The following is a 19,099-nucleotide window of genomic DNA, read 5'->3' as shown; positions in this document are numbered from 1 at the left end:
CTGCATTGTCCTTTTTTGTTGAATGGAAACGACCTCACTTCCTGTCATCAAAGGGAAACGCACCGATGCCTTTGAAGGTGATGGCGTTCGGTCGCATTCCATGCTCCGCGGTGCTGGAGGCCATTGGCAGATGCCAATGACGGACAGCTTGGATGTCTTTTATTTCCAAACCATGAGTGCGTTTTAAAGTAACTGCATAAATAAAATACAAATACTCCTTGAAATGATGTCTGAAATGGGAGACGATCTGTTCTCTAAATTAAAAAAGAAAAGAAAAAAGCCATTGAACAACGTCAGCGAGGAAAAAATTTGGACCTTTTGTGAACTGTTCAAAACAGTCTCTAAATGAGCATAACAGTGACAAGAAAGAGGTTCTTTTTTAGATGATTATTTTTTTGCTATAAATAGCATGTTGCTGAATTCCTTCCTCCGCATCCAGATGAAACGTCTCCAAGCAGAGTGAACGCTGGATGAAGGACCCTCCGCGGGTTTGAATAATTCCGTTTGATGTCCGCGCGCGGCATGCCTAATCGCGATTAGCCCGCGTCAGCTCGCTCCCAGCCGTCCGAGGTGAAAGAGGCTCATTGATGTAACGCCCTCTTCTCCTCCCGGTCGCCGCGGGCCTCCCCGGACAAGGCCTCTCTCTCGCCCGTGACCGGAGGCGTAGACGCAGGTGGTCCACTTAACGTGTCGGGGGGCTGACTACATCGAGCCCGTTTAGAGCCGGTTGGGGGCTGTAAAGTGCCAGTGGCCGGTGACTCCGGGGGGGGGAGGGGGAGAGAGAGCGCCGACGGAAACCGTTCTCTACCCAGCCGCCTCAGGACGTCCAGATCGTCCTCAAGCTTTTGCCGCGATTGTCCTCTTCGGCGAAAGGGTTTCGGTTTTGGTCAGGAGCGCTTCTGCGTGGGCCGAAAAGCGAAAAGCTAATCTTTAATTAAAAATTTTAAAAAGTCCCGGTGGTGACCCTCGCTGCCCTGTCAGCTGCTGAGCCAAGCGTCTGCGTCTGGATGTGGGGCCAGAGGTCAAAGGGTTTTCCTTGGTTTTTTTTGAACGTCATTCGGACGTGTCCTTCCCCTCCCCTCCCTTTTTCTGTCGGAACACCAGGGGAGGCCCTTTTCCCTCCCTTTTGCTATCATAGCGAGGTTAGGACGCCTTCGCTAATTGCGCTAAGTTGCGCTGCCGTGAGGCGAAGCCGGGGGGGGGGGGGGGGGGCGTCGGCTCCTTTTCGCGGAGCAGAAGGGCTTCCCTCTCCGGCATATGGGCCGCCCGCGCCCCGCCCCGCCCCGCTCTGCCTGGCCCCGTCTCGCTCCGGTGACTAGCGACAGACAGCGCTTGTGGTGAACATCTGACCGCTCCCCGGTTCATCGGACAGGCCTACTCCGCTCCACCCCCCCCCACCCCCAACCCCCCCGCACCCCTCCTCCGCTCCACCGGTTTGGCCGCCCCAGCCTTCAGATGGGCCGCATATGGCTGCGTGTCTGTCTGCCGGTCTGTCTGTCTGTCTGGCCCAGTGGGTGTTGGCCGGTCATTGGCAGTCTTAGCGGTGTTATTATTTTTCTCCAATACAAACTAGGGTCAGGCCATGAAACACTGTTTATTTATGTGAATGGACTATACACACCACAGGGTCTCACTGGCTTTAATGTAATATTGGCACAGGAATAAAAGTAATGGGTTTGTTCTCTTCTCACTCTCTTTTGACTTCTGTGCTTTCTGTGAGTATTTACGTGCGAGTACACTGATGAAGACAGGACTGTAAACACAGGAAGCCTGAATAAGGACATAGGGTGTCACTTTTCGCACATTGCCTGGGTGTTAGTGTCTGTGTGTCTGATTGTACCCAACCGCAGCATGCCGAATCCTGTCTCGGTCTGTCCTTAACAGTGTCAGCAAGGCTCAGAGGCTCATTTATAATCGATAAGTGTAATATCAACTTACAAAAACAACCTTTTGTGTTGCAGCAAGAGCGTGTGATTGGACGGAGAGAACCTAAGCATTCACACATGCACACGCCGTCTTGCCAATAGTTAAAAATAAATCCGCTTTTGGCCATTCAGATGATCAGGTTAGCAGAACGTTAGCTTCTGCGCTGGGCATAGCCGTTTATTTAGCTGCTTAGCCTCACTGCTGCTCTGGCTCTGCTCTTACTTTGGCTTTGAACTGTAATGCCTGTCATTTTTAATTTTATTGTATTTTTTTTGCAGTGACTGCAGCTTGTTTTGCAATCTTACTGTGTGTGTGTGTGTGTGTGTGTGTGTGTGTGTGTCATTTTTCGGAGCGCTTGTGGACATCCTTCCTGTTTTGCATTGACAAAGACCGCTTGCGTCTTCGCGGGTGCTTTTTTTCCTCCCTCTCTTCTCAGTTTTGTTTCCACTGGCGTTGGCCGGCCACTGCGTCGTTTCAGAGAACAGCGAGTACTTCAGGGGCCCCCGCTCAGAAACGGAACCTCACTGGCCCCCCCCGCGGCCCCGACTGCCCTGCAGGCAATTCACACTTCCCCTCTCTCTCTCTCTCTCTGTCGCTCGCTCTCTTTCTGTCGCTCACTCTCTCTCTGTCACTTTCGCTCTTCGTTGCTCTCTATCTCTCTCTGTCTCTCTCTCTGTTGACTCTTTCTGTTGGTCTTTTTCTCCCTCTCTTCTCTGTCACTCTTTCTTCCCCTCTCTCTCTCCCTCCCTCTTTCTCCCTCTCTCTGACCCTCTCTTTCTCCCTCTCTCTCTCTCTCCCCCCGACTCTGTCTGGTTGACAGACCAAAGAAGGGAGCACAGAGCATCTTGAACCTGTGTGTTTCTTAGCTCCGACCCTCAGCTCTAAAGATAATCCGCATTTGGTTGCCAACAGAGTTTAGGCTGATTCTCAGCGCAGTCCTAACCAAAGAATGGATTAAACTGTGCGTGATCCTTCCTCAGCCCTTATACCGTACATCTCATATTTAAAACGCAAAGTTTAGTCTGCTTCTGACCTTATACCTGACACAAGAGTGTCAAGTACAAGCAAGTTTCTCTCAAGTTTTCTCAGTGCAAATTTAAAACTACACATGAAGTTGTTGTGGGAGAGACAGACCCCAATTTGTCGTTCGCTGATTGGACCTCTCCCCGTTTAGCCCTGGCTGATTCGAATGATTCGGCTGCGTACGTGCTCAATCGCCAGGACTGCCCTTTGACATTCACACTGTGAAGCAGAATTTGCTCTGACAGTAAGCCGGTCCTCATTAATTTGCCCCTTTGCGTTAATGGTCATTCCACGATGGCTGACGATGCAGAAGTCGAACGCTTTTCGCAGGCTTCTGGCCCGCTGAAAGTGGGTCACCTCCGTGCGGGCTTCACCTCGGTGCGGCCTCATGTGACGACCTGCGGGTTCTAACCTCAGAGATGTTGAAATGTCAGGTCCGTGACATGTGACTTCGGCGCAGAGCAGCAGAGCCGTCGTCCTGTGCCTGACTACCGCTGCAGCTTGCGTTTTGAATCGCGTGCCTTTGAATCCGCTGCCGAGCGTTTGCCAAAAGTCCGTCCGAACGAACTTGCCGCCTTGCGGCACTGTCTGGATCTCGAACCGTCAGACCCCGGTGCTGCCTGCGGAATGCCCAGTTCATTCGCTTCTCCCTGTGGATTTTCAAATATTATCCCAAGCCCACCGTCGGGATGCTCTTGGTCCGCTGAACTCTGAGCAGGAAAACAGTATTATTCGGTTTTATCAAGATTTTGCATTATGTCCAGGTCTACATCTACACAGTATCTAAAATGCCTTTTATACACTTATAGGTGTGCATATTTTAAGAAAGCATCAACTTCCTCCTCCAACATTTAGGAAACATCATCTTTTGAATAGCGTGTGGTGCTGCTGGGTGGCTCATCCTGTTAAGGTACTGTTTCAGTGTGTGGATGAGGCCCCACAGTCTGGTACTGAATCCGGAGCAGATCTGAATTCCTAAACGTGGGAGAAAAAAAGATTCAGTACCATTTAGCCCTAACTAATATTAACATACGCTCTGTGCAGTTCAATCTAATTTATGAATATAATAATTAGATCTCCCCACAGAATGCACGTATTGCGGTTTCGCAGCCTCGAAATGTCCTTTTAATATTCATTTCACATAAGCGCACCTGCGCTAGCTCAGATTTAATGAGCTGAAAAGGACTTCAGCGTTATGGAAACAGCCAGGCATCCTGTCGGAAGAATACGCATGTCGCTCGCCCGGTTACGTTCAGTAAAGGCTGGCAGCTCCTAATGCCTTATTATTGAAGAGGGATTCTGCGTTTTCCAGTGACAGGGCACCCAGGGACTGGTGATGTAATGAGTTTGCTGACATGACGTCTCAGAGGGGTGGGGGTTGGGGGCGGGGGGGGGGGCTCATTTATTTAAACGAAAGTAATAAAAACCCATTTCCAAGGCAATTCTGGTGACAAACGCTGGCTTGTCGGATAGGAGGAGGGCACGGTGAAATTAGAGGCGGTAAGGAAGGGAAAGGCTTCAATCCCCGAAGACGAATAGTACAATAATATCGCTGTTATTTATTTTTCTGCCACGGAGACAAATCTGTTCAGCTTGTGGCTTTTTATAGCCACGATATGAATGCCATGGCCAGTGGCATCGGAGACACAGCTGCAGCAGATGTATTTTATATTGGCTGTGTTATGTATAATAATACAATATTATTTTATATTAGCTACCCAGCAGACCTGTCTCTGGCTGTATTTGGCCATTAATTTCACCAAGTCCTTAACTTGACATTTATTTTGTTTGTGGGGAAGAGTAGAGATGTCACAGCTCCTGAATATGTCTGTGTGTTTGTGTTTGTGTGTGCGTGTGTCTCTATATAATGTAATCTATAATAAAATGTATGTGTGTTTATGTCACTATATTTATATATACAGTGTGTATATGAATATATTCATATATGAGCACACACACATAGATTTATATATTTACATGTACGTTTGCTGCTTTGTGGAAATGTCCTTTGGCTTTTGGCTTGAGTAAATAATAATAGTGAGCACGCTCCCGTTCTCCTTGCTTCGGCGCTTGTTATGATAGAGACGTGGCTCTGCCGAAATTACAGAGGGGTGCGGTCCTGCGTCAGGTCGGGTCCACGTAGGCCTCAGAGTACCAGCCTGTGGTGTCGCGGGGCGTGGCGGTGATGGAAAGGCCTGCTTCGCGTCGGCCGGCTCGCACACCTGCGCTGCGGCTCTCCGCCCCAGGCCTGCCGTGTGAGTGTGAGTTACATCCGAACCGTGAGCCAGAACGAGACGCCCCATCTCCACCCCTCCACCTCAACGCCAGTATTCCTCATTAATGGAACTGGTCGCTAGGGCTAGTGCTCAGAAGGTCCATATTCCAACATATCTTAAATATCGTAAAATAGATGGAATGCGTAAATATGGTGAGGCTTGTGGTGCGCTCCCTCAGGCGGCCATTTGCAAATGCCTGTGAGGACGGAGATTCGATTCCCGCCACAGCACCTCCTGAGCTGGGATTCCCTTCTCTATCTGTTAAGGTCTCTGATTCCTCTGTTTCCTGTCTTAATAAAGCAAAAATTAGGAAAGGGCTTGTCTGCTCGTCTTTAAATAAAAAAAATTAAAAAATATAAATGCAACTAAGTTATGTATTTATATTGCACTCTGGTGCACAAAGGTTACATAACAACACAAACCAACGTGACGTGCATTACAACACAGCAGTGAAAGCTGAATAAATGCGTATGTCCCTCAAAGCTCTCTGTCCTGACGTCATTTGTGACCTTACCCGTTAATAAAGTCCAAATCCATATATCTCCGTATAGGAGAAGCGATTAGCGTTCCCTTTGAACGCGAAAATCCCCAAACGAGTTCACGGTCAGGGGCTGACGAGGGTGAGCCGGGCTGGGTTTCTAATTGGCGAAGTCATTAGGCCTGCTCCGCTCGCCCGTAAACGGAGACGCGTCTGATTTGCGGGGCGACGGGCGTGCGTAGCGTTTGAAAGAGGAAAAACGCGTCCCTCGCGGCAGCTGAAATAGGCTGGCTTTTTGAGTCATCTGACAAACCCGTGCGGGTTTCATGTTCATAAGCAAAGTTTGATTATGGGTGTGCGTGCCTGTCATTAAAATGTGGGGGGAGAGGGTGGGGGCTGTGTAGAAATTGCGTAGCGGAGGGCTGTGGGCTGTGATAGCATAAGGCAACCTGCACATTGTGTTCACTGCTGGAGGAGCTTAGCGCGCTGTGAATCCAGGTTGCCGTGCTGGAGAGGTGTGTCATTCGTGAGTGATCCATTCTTTTTGAGCAAGTCGTGTTAGTGAATGAAAGGAACGGACTCACCTTGTAAGGATTCATTCCTTTGGTTCAGCTGTCAGGAAGTTGCAAACCTGCCATTCGCTGAAGCTGCAGCTACTCCTGTTTAACAGTTTTCACCATTGGGCTCTGTAGTAGCCTTTAGCCAATGACCGCATTGAGCCGCACTGTGTGGTGGGTTAGCACACTGTGTGAAGAGGTTAGCACACTGTGAGGAGGTTAGCACACTGTGAGGAGGTTAGCACACTGTGTGAGGAGGTTAGCACACTGTGTGAAGAGGTTAGCACACTGTGTGAGGAGGTTAGCACACTGTGTGAGGAGGTTAGCACACTGTGTGAAGAGGTTAGCACACTGTGTGAGGAGGTTAGCACACTGTGTGAGGAGGATAGCACACTGTGTGAAGAGGTTAGCACACTGTGTGAGGAGGTTAGCACACTGTGTGAGGAGGTTAGCACACTGTGTGAGGAGGTTAGCACACTGTGTGAAGAGGTTAGCGCACTGTGTGAGGAGGTTAGCGCACTGTGTGAGGAGGTTAGCACACTGTGTGAAGAGGTTAGCACACTGTGTGAGGAGGTTAGCACACTGTGTGAGGAGGTTAGCGCACTGTGTGAGGAGGTTAGCACACTGTGTGAAGAGGTTAGCGCACTGTGTGAGGAGGTTAGCACACTGTGTGAGGAGGTTAGCACACTGTGTGAGGAGGTTAGCGCACTGTGTGAGGAGGTTAGCGCACTGTGTGAGGAGGTTAGCACACTGTGTGAAGAGGTTAGCACACTGTGTGAGGAGGTTAGCACACTGTGTGAGGAGATTAGCACACTGTGTGAAGAGGTTAGCGCACTGTGTGAGGAGGTTAGCACACTGTGTGAGGCGGTTAGCACACTGTGTGAGGAGGTTAGCACACTGTGAGGAGGTTAGCACACTGTGTGAAGTGGTTAGCACACTGTGAGGAGGTTAGCACACTGTGAGGAGGTTAGCACACTGTGTGAAGTGGTTAGCGCACTGTGAGGAGGTTAGCACACTGTGTGAAGAGGTTAGCGCACTGTGAGGAGGTTAGCACACTGTGTGAAGTGGTTAGCGCACTGTGAGGAGGTTAGCACACTGTGTGAAGAGGTTAGCGCACTGTGAGGAGGTCAGCACACTGTGTGAGGAGGTTAGCACACTGTGTGAGGAGGTTAGCACACTGTGTGAGGAGGTTAGCACACTGTGTGAGGAGGTTAGCACACTGTGTGAAGAGGTTAGCACACTGTGTGAGGAGGTTAGCACACTGTGTGAGGAGGTTAGCGCACTGTGTGAGGAGGTTAGCGCACTGTGTGAGGAGGTTAGCGCACTGTGTGAGGAGGTTAGCACACTGTGTGAGGAGGTTAGCACACTGTGTGAGGAGGTTAGCGCACTGTGTGAGGAGGTTAGCACACTGTGTGAGGAGGTTAGCACACTGTGTGAGGAGGTTAGCACACTGTGTGAAGAGGTTAGCACACTGTGTGAGGAGGTTAGCACACTGTGTGAGGAGGTTAGCGCACTCTTCGCTTTCTCGGATTTGCTTTGACTGTTAAAGGGGGAAGTTTTCCTCTCTTCGACAGAAGCCCCTCAGCCCAAGTTGCCTACATTCACCGCCTGGCTCATTGGGTTTACTGGATTAGATCATCGATGGGGATAACATGAATATTTGCATGTGTCTCCAGATATTAATGGACAAAAGAAACCTGTTATTAACAGTGATTGATCATTCTGTACCAACCACATTGGTCTCATAGTTTGTTCATCTGTGATTTCATGAGAGAAAATATCACTTGGTTGTTGTTGTTGTACCTGGGCTAGGTCAGGCCAAAAGTGAATGATGCGATCCCTAGAGGGAGAAAAATGAATAAATAATTCATCCACGTGAAGGCCTCATTGGAAGCAAAATGATACCCCCCCCTCTTTTTTTTACACCTCTCACCGTGCTGAATAATTTAGTGGGCTGTCACTTTACACCTCAGTCCTTCTCTGGGGGTGTCGTCCTGCTGTCCCTGATCCTCAGATTTTACATCCCCGTAGGCCAGTCCTCCAAGGTGCTGTTCTCGACAAAATGCCGGCGTGTGCCCTGATGACCTGACCTAAACCCCTTTGCTGTTGGTGTCTGAAAGGTTAAAAAAGTATGTTTTATTTAAAGAGGTTCCTGTTCTCTTTAGTGTGTGTGTGTGTACTCTGGAGTTGTGACATGCTGAAACTGAAATTTGATGTTGTGCGGGTGGGGAAAGGTGGGTCAGGGAGGGATGTACACTGAAGCGACCATTCTATATTGAGGACTGAGAGATCTGAGGATGGATCCGGCCCTGCCGCCAAGCAGCGCCCGTTTGCACGCTCTCCGCCAACCCTTCTCTGCTTCAGCTTCAGACCGCCCGTGCGAAACCTGACCCCTGAGCCCCTGCCCTCCCAGAAGGGATCCCTTGTTCTCCCGACTGGGGTCAGAGGTCACCGCTAGAGATGGGAAAAATCACTTAAAGGTTACACAGTGCAAAAAAAATAAATAAGTGTTTACACGTTTAAAAAAAACTATGTTTCTGAAGTTTCTGCTGCATTTCAGTTTTTCACAAATTTATGCGCTACCCAAACTATAGCTGGCGTGCTTTTGAATACAAAGTTGTGAAAGCAGCCACAGATCAGACTTCAAAAGCAAGTACTGTGGGCCATAGAAGAGTGAAAATCACGGAAACGCACCTTACGATCAGTAGTACAGGGCAGACAACTTCAAATGCATTGGGAGGATAGCGTAGCTGCTACACGGCACATGCTTCAAAGTCACTGTCAAGCGTTTGTGTCTTGCGTGATTTTGCATTGTTCCTGTTCTGTTTGAGTGTGTTAGCTCAATGTCGCAAACTTCACATTTTGACTTTATTTTCTGAAATCTACTCAAAGTGAGATCACATGGCACTTTTTTCTCTTCCGTTCTCTGTAAAACTTTTTCACGCAATGTCAGTTAGATTTTTTTCACTTGAGAGCTGATCCAGGAACATATTTCCCATGTCCAAATACGTTTCACGTGTTTGTTAACATTTAGCGATTAGACGTTTAGAAGTCACACCACTAGTCGCAGTGATGACAGGGAAGGTGGGGCATGCACCGGACTCCCAGTAGGGGGTCTTCAGCCCCAGAGAGATGAGACCACACAGGCATTGGCCTGTTTGTGGACAGGTAAGTATTTCATAGGCCTCGATATAAAACCACTAAAGGAAGAAAAAAACAGTGCGAGAACTAGACCCAATTAGTACCGATATGGCAGTCAATGAAAATAGACCTTTCTGTATGGTGCTGATTTTACACTGATATGCAAAGGTACTCAGAAGGCTGCTTTGTTTTATAGACATTATATCAACCAATTGAACATTGTGACTTAAGTAAACATGTGTGTTGAACATCAGTCAACTACTGACCATCAATACTCCCAGTCAGTTACTGGGACATAAAACCAGAAGCACAGCTTCTCTTCATTTGGTTCTGCCATGGAATGCCACTTGTCCCCATAGATGTTCCCTATTGGCAAAAAAAAAAGCAAAAAATTTTTTTGGGTGCAAATCAAATTTAAGATTTAATGTTTTTCACACAGTTAGGTAATCGGTTTGCTGATTAGGTTTTTTTCTGGTCAGGCTATCCAAACTCCTCTTCCCCTTTGTTGCCGACCCTGCTGGTTTCCCCTCTCCAGCCTCTTCTGAGCTGTCATAACCCCGCCCTCCCCACCGCGCATCCCTTTGAAATACGCCCGGGTTCCGACCGCGCCCCTTTTGCTTGTTTGCGTGTCAGAGGCAGGGTCAGAGCCACCCGTCACTCACTCACCACCAGGCCTGATCGCCATGACGATATCCAGATGCCTCCGCTAATGAAGAGACACAACTTTGAAAATGGCAGACGTTTGGGGGGTGGGGGGTCGGAAACCAATTGGTTACAGCTGAGGCCGTTTTGCCAGGGTCGTGGAAACGGTGTGTGGAGATCAGTCCGCTGGACCCTCGTGCAAGCACAGCTGCCCAAAAATGGACAACAGCAATGAAATCATAATTGATGATTAAAAATTCATTCTAATTCATGCTGATGTGATAATCCCAAGAAAGTCGATAATCCTTTTTTTTTTTCAAAGACTTGAAAGATTAATTGACCTCTTGGGCTGCCTGTGGGGGAAGCATTTCTCTGCTCAATGTAGCAAGGCCGTTTTTAATTCGCTTTCTCTTTTGCAATTAGCACTGGCGACAACATTCCAGCATTGAGTTATATGAAATGTATGCATTCTGGATTTGTATTTTGGTTGTTGGTTTGTATTGAGGACTTGCATTAGTGATTTAGTGATGTTACATGTGTCTTTGCTGGTGTGGGAATACTATTTGCCAGATCTGACCCTACTAGTGATAATTATCAGGAGAATGCTCTTCTGTTTCTCCTACACAGTAAGCGGCTGTAGATAGCAGCTTCTGCTAAATGAATATAATGTAATGTCAGGTAAATTAAATAATTTTACCCCCCGTGTTGCTCTGTAAAGGCCTTGTATGACGTGGTCAGGTTTCAGCGAGAGGGTGGCGTTCCTGGTCCTCTCGTTTGTTTTTCTTGTGCCTTTTCTTTCAACCGTGAAAGCAAGACCACATGCGGGACGGTGCGTTAATCCCGCCTGAGTCCGCCCGGCGACAGAGAGGAACGTTACTGACCGTAAAACCCCTCTCCCTTCCCGCTCTTCTGTTCCCCAGGCCTTCCTGCACAGGATCCAGCAGACCGCCGACGACCAGCAGTGCCTCTCCCCCGAAAACGTGAAGGTGAATCTCTCGCTCCCGCCTGCGGCGCTGATGTCACTTCCACTTCCTGTGTCTGTCCGTATAATTTATGTCCATATGTAGATGCAAGCTTAAGATGACGCTGATATTCAAATGACCTATCATGGGCCCCAATTATTAAATATTATTAAAATGCTCCACTGGCAGTATGAAATTCTAGTCTTTTCTCTGCGCAAATAATTATTAGCTACATGATAGATCTGTTCCTTCTTATTTAACGGTGAATTAAAGCTTGAATTAAAAGCACCAACGAAAAATGATTTCATTTTACATAATTTAATGCTTTTTGTCATGAATATGTACTAGGAACAATAAGCCTACCTTTCTTTATTTCATGTTCATTTGCAGTCATATGCCCCAGATCCAGGGTGTCAGCTAGCTATTCCGTAAAATTAATATCTGAATAATCGTACATTTGGCCTTGTTCTCGCTGTAAACGGTCAGTAGCCATCCCTGATAGTTCCTTCAGAGTTATTAATGTAATGGAGGGGCATTGAGATTGCTTTCTGAGATTAAACAACACATCCAGAGAGTGCATTTCCAGAAGGCAGTCCAGGCCCTTTAAATCAAAGGAGAGAGCACTCTGTGGTTAGATTGAGCGAGGCCATCGGTTAAAGCAGAAACTACCGGGGGTGATTTAAGGCAGTAATATCTGAGCTTGCTGCTAAGCATTGCTCCCCCCCCCCCCCCCCCCCCCGGGGTGAGGCCGGGGGCAGACACCATGGCCGCGCTGCGGAGAGTAATGGCTTCCAGACGTCGCCCTAACGGGGCGTAACGGACACCTGGCGCAGACGGGGAGCGGGGCCTCGCGGGGCGCTCGCTCCGGGGCGGCGCGGGTCCGACGCGTCGCCGACAAACGCAGCCCGAGACCTCCCGCGCTTGCGCTCCTTTCCGCTTCCCAGAAAGGCGGGGACTGGGAACGACGAGTTTTTTCCCCCCCTCTTTTTTTTGTCGGGGCAAATTTGCCAGCTTAACCCGGAAAAATGGGATTTCGACACGGTCGGCCGCCGATGTTCAGACAGGTGCATTTTGGGAAGATGAAGCGCTCTCCTCAGGTGCTGTAAGTGGATCTGCTTGAAAGGCTGGCGGAGCAGCTCCCTTTGTTCTGTCAGAAATATTAAGCTGTCTGAGGGAAAATGAAACGGGGACAGCTCCTCACTGGTAGAGAAAGGAAACAAACTCCGCCAATCACGGAGTATGCTGGTAACAACCAATGGAACAACAACAGTGATTGGTGGATACTTTCTGACTATACTTCTTTGGCTTCCTGTGGGTGTTAGCCAGGAAGTAGTGAGAACGCAAGAAGAAAGTATTATTATTGAATACTTTCTTCTTGTGTTCTATTCTTTTTTTTGTGCTCTATTGATTGTTGCCAGCATACTCTGATTGGCACAGCTCCTGTGTTTTCTCCCAATATAGCAATATCACGACTGTTCTCTTCCTATTTGAGCAGCCTGAGGAAGACCACTTAGGTGTCCTGTAACATCTTTATATTAACTCTCCTCTCCTAATTGTCCTCTCATGTCTGTCTGAGGGAGAAATGAGAGCTAAAAGAGGTCTAGAGTTTTCTTGTTTGTGGCCACGCTGATGTGCAGGACTCTGGCGGATGGCGAATGCTGAATGCGTTTTTTCCCGCGTCGGCAGCATCCATATTAATGAGGCGCAGTGAGGGCCGGGGCTGAGGGAGCCGGGGGAAACAGCCCTCGCTTTGTTCCACGGCTCTGAGGGCCTCCGAGCTCCAGAGCAAAGAGCCCAGTCACTGCGGCCGTGTGAACCGTTTACCCGAGGGAGAGGGAGGGAGGGAGAGAGAGAGAGAGAGAGAGAGGGAGGGAGAGAGGGAGAGAGGGAGGGAGGGAGGGAGGGAGAGAGGGAGAGAGAGAGTATTCACGAGATGATGATGCTTTGCCAACACTAGATACTGGATCATTAGATAGCTCTTGTTATGCTAAGAAAGCATGTTTAGATACTGTAATAGTCTCTGCTTGCTCTCCAACTGATATTTTTGATAACTGCCTGGCTTGCCCAGCAGGGGATGATCTGCAAAGACCAACAATTAAATTTTATGAGATTAATCACAGGGTGTATGTGCGTGCATGCGAGAGAGTGTGTGTGTGTGCGTGCATGTGAGAGACTGTGTGTGTACGTGCATGTGAGAGACTGTGTGTGTGTGCGTGCATGTGAGAGACTGTGTGTGTGTGCGTGCATGCGAGAGACTGTGTGTGTGCATGCATGTGAGAGAGTGTGTGTGTACGTGCATGTGAGAGACTGTGTGTGCGCGTGCATGTGAGAGAGTGTGTGTGTGCGTACATGTGAGAGAGTGTGTGTGTGCGTGTGCATATGTGTACGTGCGTTCATGCATGCTAGAGTACATGGTGAACTGGAGCAGCTGACAGTGGCCTCTCTGTGCTTCCTCTCTGACTCCCCGGCGGGCGCAGATCCTGTTCTCCAACATCGAGGACATCCTCCATGTTCACCAAGAGGTGCTGGCAGCCCTGGAGTCCAGCCTGCAGCCCGAGCCTCAGCCCCAGCATGCCCTGGGCCATGTCTTCCTCCAGTTTGTGAGTAAACCCCCCCACCCCCCCTCCTCCTGCCAGGACCTCCCCCCCTCTCTAGCCTGGCCTGGCCTGACGTTCTCTCTGCCACCACCCTCACCACCCCCTTCCCACCCTCCCATACCCTCCCATGGTCAGGGTTTCTTAGTTAGACCGCTGTGTTTCTCAGAAATGCTCTGCGTTCTTAGGCTGCTAAGCACACGCACACAAACACACACACACACGTAGCGAAAATGTTGCTTAAATGACTCGTCGTCAGTCAGCAACCCCAGGCTGCTTAAGTTAAGTTCCTTTTTTTCTACAGCTAACGTAACTGATCAGGATCGAGAACAGGGTGGCCTCGTGTTTTATTTATAGAATAAAAGATAAAGAATGCTATGAGAATGCTTTGCTAAAGAAAAACGGGGATGACATGACACTATATTTTGTATCAAGAGAAATTCTTATTGTAAATTCCATTGCGCATTTAGCACTCTTATCTAAACCATGACAAAGCGTATCTCTACCGCGGACTTGGATAATGGCAGTGTTGGAACAGCAATGGCAAGGTGCTTTAGGTACTTCTGAACATGGATATATATCAATAAAGCTCACATTTCATTTGAATTCTTGAAGACTACACCTTTGCACGGCCTACAAATTCCTAGGGAGTCACTCAGGCCCTGAAATTGTGTACTGTAAATAAGGCCTACAAAAATCCCTACGACAAGGAATTGTGCCTCACTCGACAGTTTAATTTCTTCATCTATTCCTGACGAACTGCAATGCAGTGTTAGTCACACCTGAAATAGTGCAGCTAGTTACAGCCTTGGGCGTGCCTGGCGGAAGCCCTTCATCAAGAGACCTCAAATCTGTGATCCTGTGCTCCAGAGCCTGCATCAGCAATCTGTCTGTGACCGTGCCCCTCCCCTCCCCTCCCCTCCCCCACCCCCTCCTCCCAGTGGGGTCAGCCACCACCCAAATTGATACCTCCCCCCCCCGTCTGCTGCTCTGCCCCTCTGACCCGGGATCAGAGGACGGGGAGCAGGCCGCGCTCCTCTGATTTGATTAACCCTGGAGACCCGCCCTCGGGGATGAAGGCGAGGCCGGGAATGTTCCGGAACTGCCTGAGAAATTTTGTTTCCAGATCAGCCCATTCATTTGCTTCGTATCCATTATCATGTGGGAATTTTATAAGTTAAAACAAGAAGGTTGGCGGTTAGTGGGCAGGCATTGTAACCAGAAAACTTTTGCAGTTCTGATCCAGAATGTGCTACTTTTGCCACATGCGCGAATCACTCAAATGTATTTACAGGGAAATATTACTGAAATAGAATATGCTGCAATGTATTTCAATAAAATATAGCATCAAGAGTCAAAAAGCTATTGCAACACCTATAAATATATGCTCAAATATGCCAGCTGCTGCCACTTGCAGATACTGCAATACTTATAAACAAATGCATGCGCTGTTAAATGTATTTATCAATATCCGTCCATCCTTTTTCTAAGCCACTTACTCTTGGTCTGGGTTCCAGCAAATGAAAAGTAGGAAGGCACCCTGGACAGGTCACTGATCCAGCGCAGGGCCCACCCACCATTCACTCTCACAGTCATACCCCAAGGCCAAGGACAGTGCTGACTCTCTAATAAACCTGAATGTTGCTGGACTGTGGGAGGAAACTGTCGTACCATGAGGAAACCTACATGTACACGTGGGGGACATGCGAACTTCACACAGAAAAGCCCTCGACCAAGATTCAAACTTGTTGTGAGGCACCAGCACTACCTACTGCACCACCGTGCTGCCCAATTGGTCGATATATTTCCCGAAAAGTCTGCATATATTGCCCTAATATATTGCTGTAAATTTCATTTCTGTAAGGGAGGTTGTGCTGGATAAAGGTATTGTGCCAAGCCGATAAAAAGAGGCAATGATGCAAATGCAACTCAGTTTAAACGTACTTTTAACTTGGCTGGACGTCAGACCGAAGCAAATCTTTATCCTAGTTCCGTTTCCGGTCTAATATTTGAGGGCTTAAGTGGCTTACACTCCACCCATGGGGAAAAGCATCATGTATGAGCGGTGGCTGGCCTGTGCGTGAACTCGATTTGGACCTCGTTTTAGGCCGCTTTGCATAAGTCAACGTTGGCCGTACTGCCAGTCACTCCAACAGTCATTTCATTGTGAAATATCATAGTGATGCTTTTTGTGCCTTGTTAACTGCCTCCATTTGATTATAACTCCCAAGTATTTGCGAAAATCCCGCCCTGCTTAAAAAACAAGACAGAATCCTCTCAAAGGGGCAAAGAGATGCTCTGAGAAGTTTAGAACAGAACTGTCAGCCCTGGAGGTCACGGAAGTCACGGATAAAACGTCGATGGGACTTGGAAAGAAATGTTTGCTGGACTTTTTTTCCATGATGGGAGAGGGGGGTATTTGTGTCCCATTGAGCAGATCTCTTTAGGCTACTTGAGTTGCCTGAGCGCACATCCGCTGATGAAAATGCACAATCCTTTAAACGAGAAGCGCTTGCGTGAGTCTGCTGAGCAAGCGGCTGATCACATTCGATACGGGTTTCTGATTTATGAGTTTCGGTTGCGTTAGCGGGCGTAACCGTAGCGGCGGGGAGAAACGTTCGAGAGCGAGCGACGGAGATCAGAATCAGACGTGCGACGCGGGGGGGGGGCCTCTGAGCCGCGGCGCTGGTCCGTTAGCGAGAGCCGCTTTCATCTCCCGCCTGCCAGTTCTTAAGCGTTTTTGTTTTTTTTTTTGAGATAAGGTGAGAAGACATGAATTTGCTCGTGCGTCCCCCGACAAGCTCACGTGCTTCGTTTGTTTTTGCAGTCTCACTTTCCAGTATCCAACCCTCTGAAAATAAAAATAAAATTAAAAGTTAAAAGATGCGATTTTGATCGACTGCGATCAGGCCGCCACACTTCTGTGGCCTCTACCGCCAAACGCAGAAATGGAGGTTTGGCATATTTCCTATAATGCTTTGCACCGTGCGCGTGAATTCTACTGGCCTTGAAATTCCTGGCAAATCGCAAAGCGGACACACTGATGCGTTCGCTGCGACCTTCTCCGGTGGTTTTGTAACCTGACTGCATCCTCTCACCAGTTTGCTCGGAAGTGTCCTAAATAGAAATGAAACTGTAATTAATTTTTTTTCTTTTATTGTCCCACTGCTGATGGAAATGTTGTATACATGTAGCTTCCAGAGGTACTGACCCAACTCTGAGGTCATGATCGCTTTTAGTGCAATGCAGTATGTTACAAACAAAGAGTGCAGGCCTATATAGGAACTGTATTTACTGAGAGTCAAAACTAGACTCTGTACTGAACACGTGACGATGGATAACCAGTGCGCAGATTGGTTTCTGCAACTTCGGCATCAGAAGCAAGCGGTTATGTCTGCTGCATGTTGTGGAGTTCAGTGGTTACAAAACGGACTGACTTGTTTAATCTTTGTTCGTTGTTTGGAGATTGAGCGCCTTTGCCTGCAAGGCATTGTGGGCCTGGCTCCAAACGTTGTTCTCAGAATGACAGCGAAGAAGTTCGCGAGGTGGGCTTTCCCTTCTGGTGTCAGTCATTTTGAGACTCAGAGTGGTCTCGGGTCAGTAGCTTTCCGTAGGCTGCAGCAGACAGATTGATTTCCCGCATGGCACTGACGTCACGCCAGGCAGTCACTGACACGCGAAGTCATTACAAACTACCAGCACATTTCCCCCTTGCTAACTAAACTATCACAAACCGCAAACTGATCTTAGATTTTCACAATGTCTTATCTATACAGGTGAACTTAAAGGGTATACCAGCAGGGCGTTCTGTTGCTGTTTCAGATCCTTTTCTAGTCTGTTCTATTCCGCTTTATTCCATTATTTCATTATTGGATGTCTAGACCTGGACAGATACGACGGATTGCCTGCACGTTGCTTGCTGTACCGTGCCGTGGCATAAATATTCTATTGCGGGCTCGATTTACTCCGTTGTCGGAGAATTCCTCGATGCAGCTCAGCCCCCCCCCCCCCCCTCCCCGTTCGAATGTCCGTATGGACATGCGCTTCGGTATCGATCGCACCGCGGTCACTCAGCCCAGAGAGCGAATGTGTAATGTATCCTTCAAGGGTATCTGTAGATAGGCTCCATGGCCTGGAATTTCCTGTACAGGCCTGGTCTGAATGACACTGAGATTGGGTTTCTTAGCCCAGAAGCACCAGAGAGGCATTTTGGTTAAACCGTTTTTTTTTTTGTTGTTGTTGTTGTTGTTCTGACTTTAGCAAGCCCTTTCTGGGGGTTCCCACAACTGTCCCAGTAGGTGGGATCTCAACAAAAACAACGTGCAAAAATGCCAAGTTACTCATGCATACAAAGAACAGTCTATGAGTCATTATTTAGAATTTGCTAAATCTAGGCCTGCCATTTGAGGTATTGATATCAAAATGAGGCCAAGTTAGAATAAACAGTATTGGCTATCTTAACTCACACAAATTAAATAAGCTGTATTCCAAAGCAATGCTAGCCAATGTTTCCTAAATTATTTCATGTAACTTGGTCCTGTGTTTTTTCTTCTTATCCTCTGAAGAGAATGTTTCAAACTTTGCGTCACATCAAAGTGTCAAATAATAAAATTGTCGTCATTAAATCCTACGCTCGTCACTTTCCTCGAGCATCGTTTTCTTGTACGTTTCATGCAAATGACGTGCGTTTTCTCGTGTCTCGTTGCCCGTTTCAGAAAAGCAGATTCTCCGTGTACGGGGAGTACTGCAGCAACCACGAAAAGGCGCTCAGACTACTGATGGAGCTCAACAAGAACCCCAACGTCAGGACCTTCCTGTTGGTGAGTTTTGGGTTTTTGCCCTTCGCGTTCGCTCTCCTTTCGTACGGCCCAATGAGATTTAGCGTCGAGGGCGAGGGCGCGAGGGCACGTAGATTGATTTGCAGATGCCGGGCCCCGTCACAATGACGGATCGCCGAGCGTCAAAGTTCAGCTGACCTGGTATTGACCGTCGCCTCTTTGGAACAACACAAACACAAAGCTGGGGTCTGAAGGCTTCTCTGCGCAAGGACTACCTGTCCTTTGTGCGAGCGCACATGAAACATGCTCAAAATGGATAAATAAGTTTTAAGAAGAATTCTTAAAATTCCAAAGAATTTTGGTCGTCATGGCGCGCGAGTTCTGAGTAGCCAATACGGCACCTGAACTACTTGGATTCCCGGCCCACTGCATTGAAATGTGGGGGGGGGTGGGGGGTGGGGGGGGGGGGGGATATGTAGATGACACCGGCTCTTTTCAGGAAACATTATCATTTCAAGACGTGTCTATAAACCCCTGCTCATTCAGTACGCCACTGTGCTGTGAGAACCCCAGAGGGCTGTTATGCAAGGGTAGTCCATATTCGTTTATATGGCCCCCGCCCCAAAAAAATATTGGAGAAAAATATGCGTTCGGATGAACACGAGAAGACTGGACAAGTGAGATCTTGTTAGAAGCTCGAGGAAATAAGACGCCGTTTGGGA

General features: G+C 48.3%; 1 protein-coding gene across 1 annotated transcript in view; it reads left to right on the top strand.

The window, feature by feature from the left end:
- LOC118207716 (phosphatidylinositol 3,4,5-trisphosphate-dependent Rac exchanger 1 protein-like) overlaps nt 1-19,099 on the top strand; it is a 114,596-nt gene that overhangs the window by 19,676 nt on the left and 75,821 nt on the right. The window contains exons 2-4 of the mRNA XM_035381590.1: nt 10,964-11,029; nt 13,483-13,605; nt 18,315-18,419. Of these exons, the coding sequence (XP_035237481.1) occupies nt 10,964-11,029; nt 13,483-13,605; nt 18,315-18,419 (294 nt within the window). The remainder of the gene's footprint in view (nt 1-10,963; nt 11,030-13,482; nt 13,606-18,314; nt 18,420-19,099) is intronic.

This window comes from Anguilla anguilla, chromosome 11 (genome assembly GCF_013347855.1).
Source record: "Anguilla anguilla isolate fAngAng1 chromosome 11, fAngAng1.pri, whole genome shotgun sequence".
NCBI classification, from domain to species: Eukaryota; Metazoa; Chordata; class Actinopteri; order Anguilliformes; family Anguillidae; genus Anguilla; species Anguilla anguilla.
Note: the sequence above shows the minus strand (reverse complement) of the source record. Positions and strands in the feature narration are given on the sequence as shown.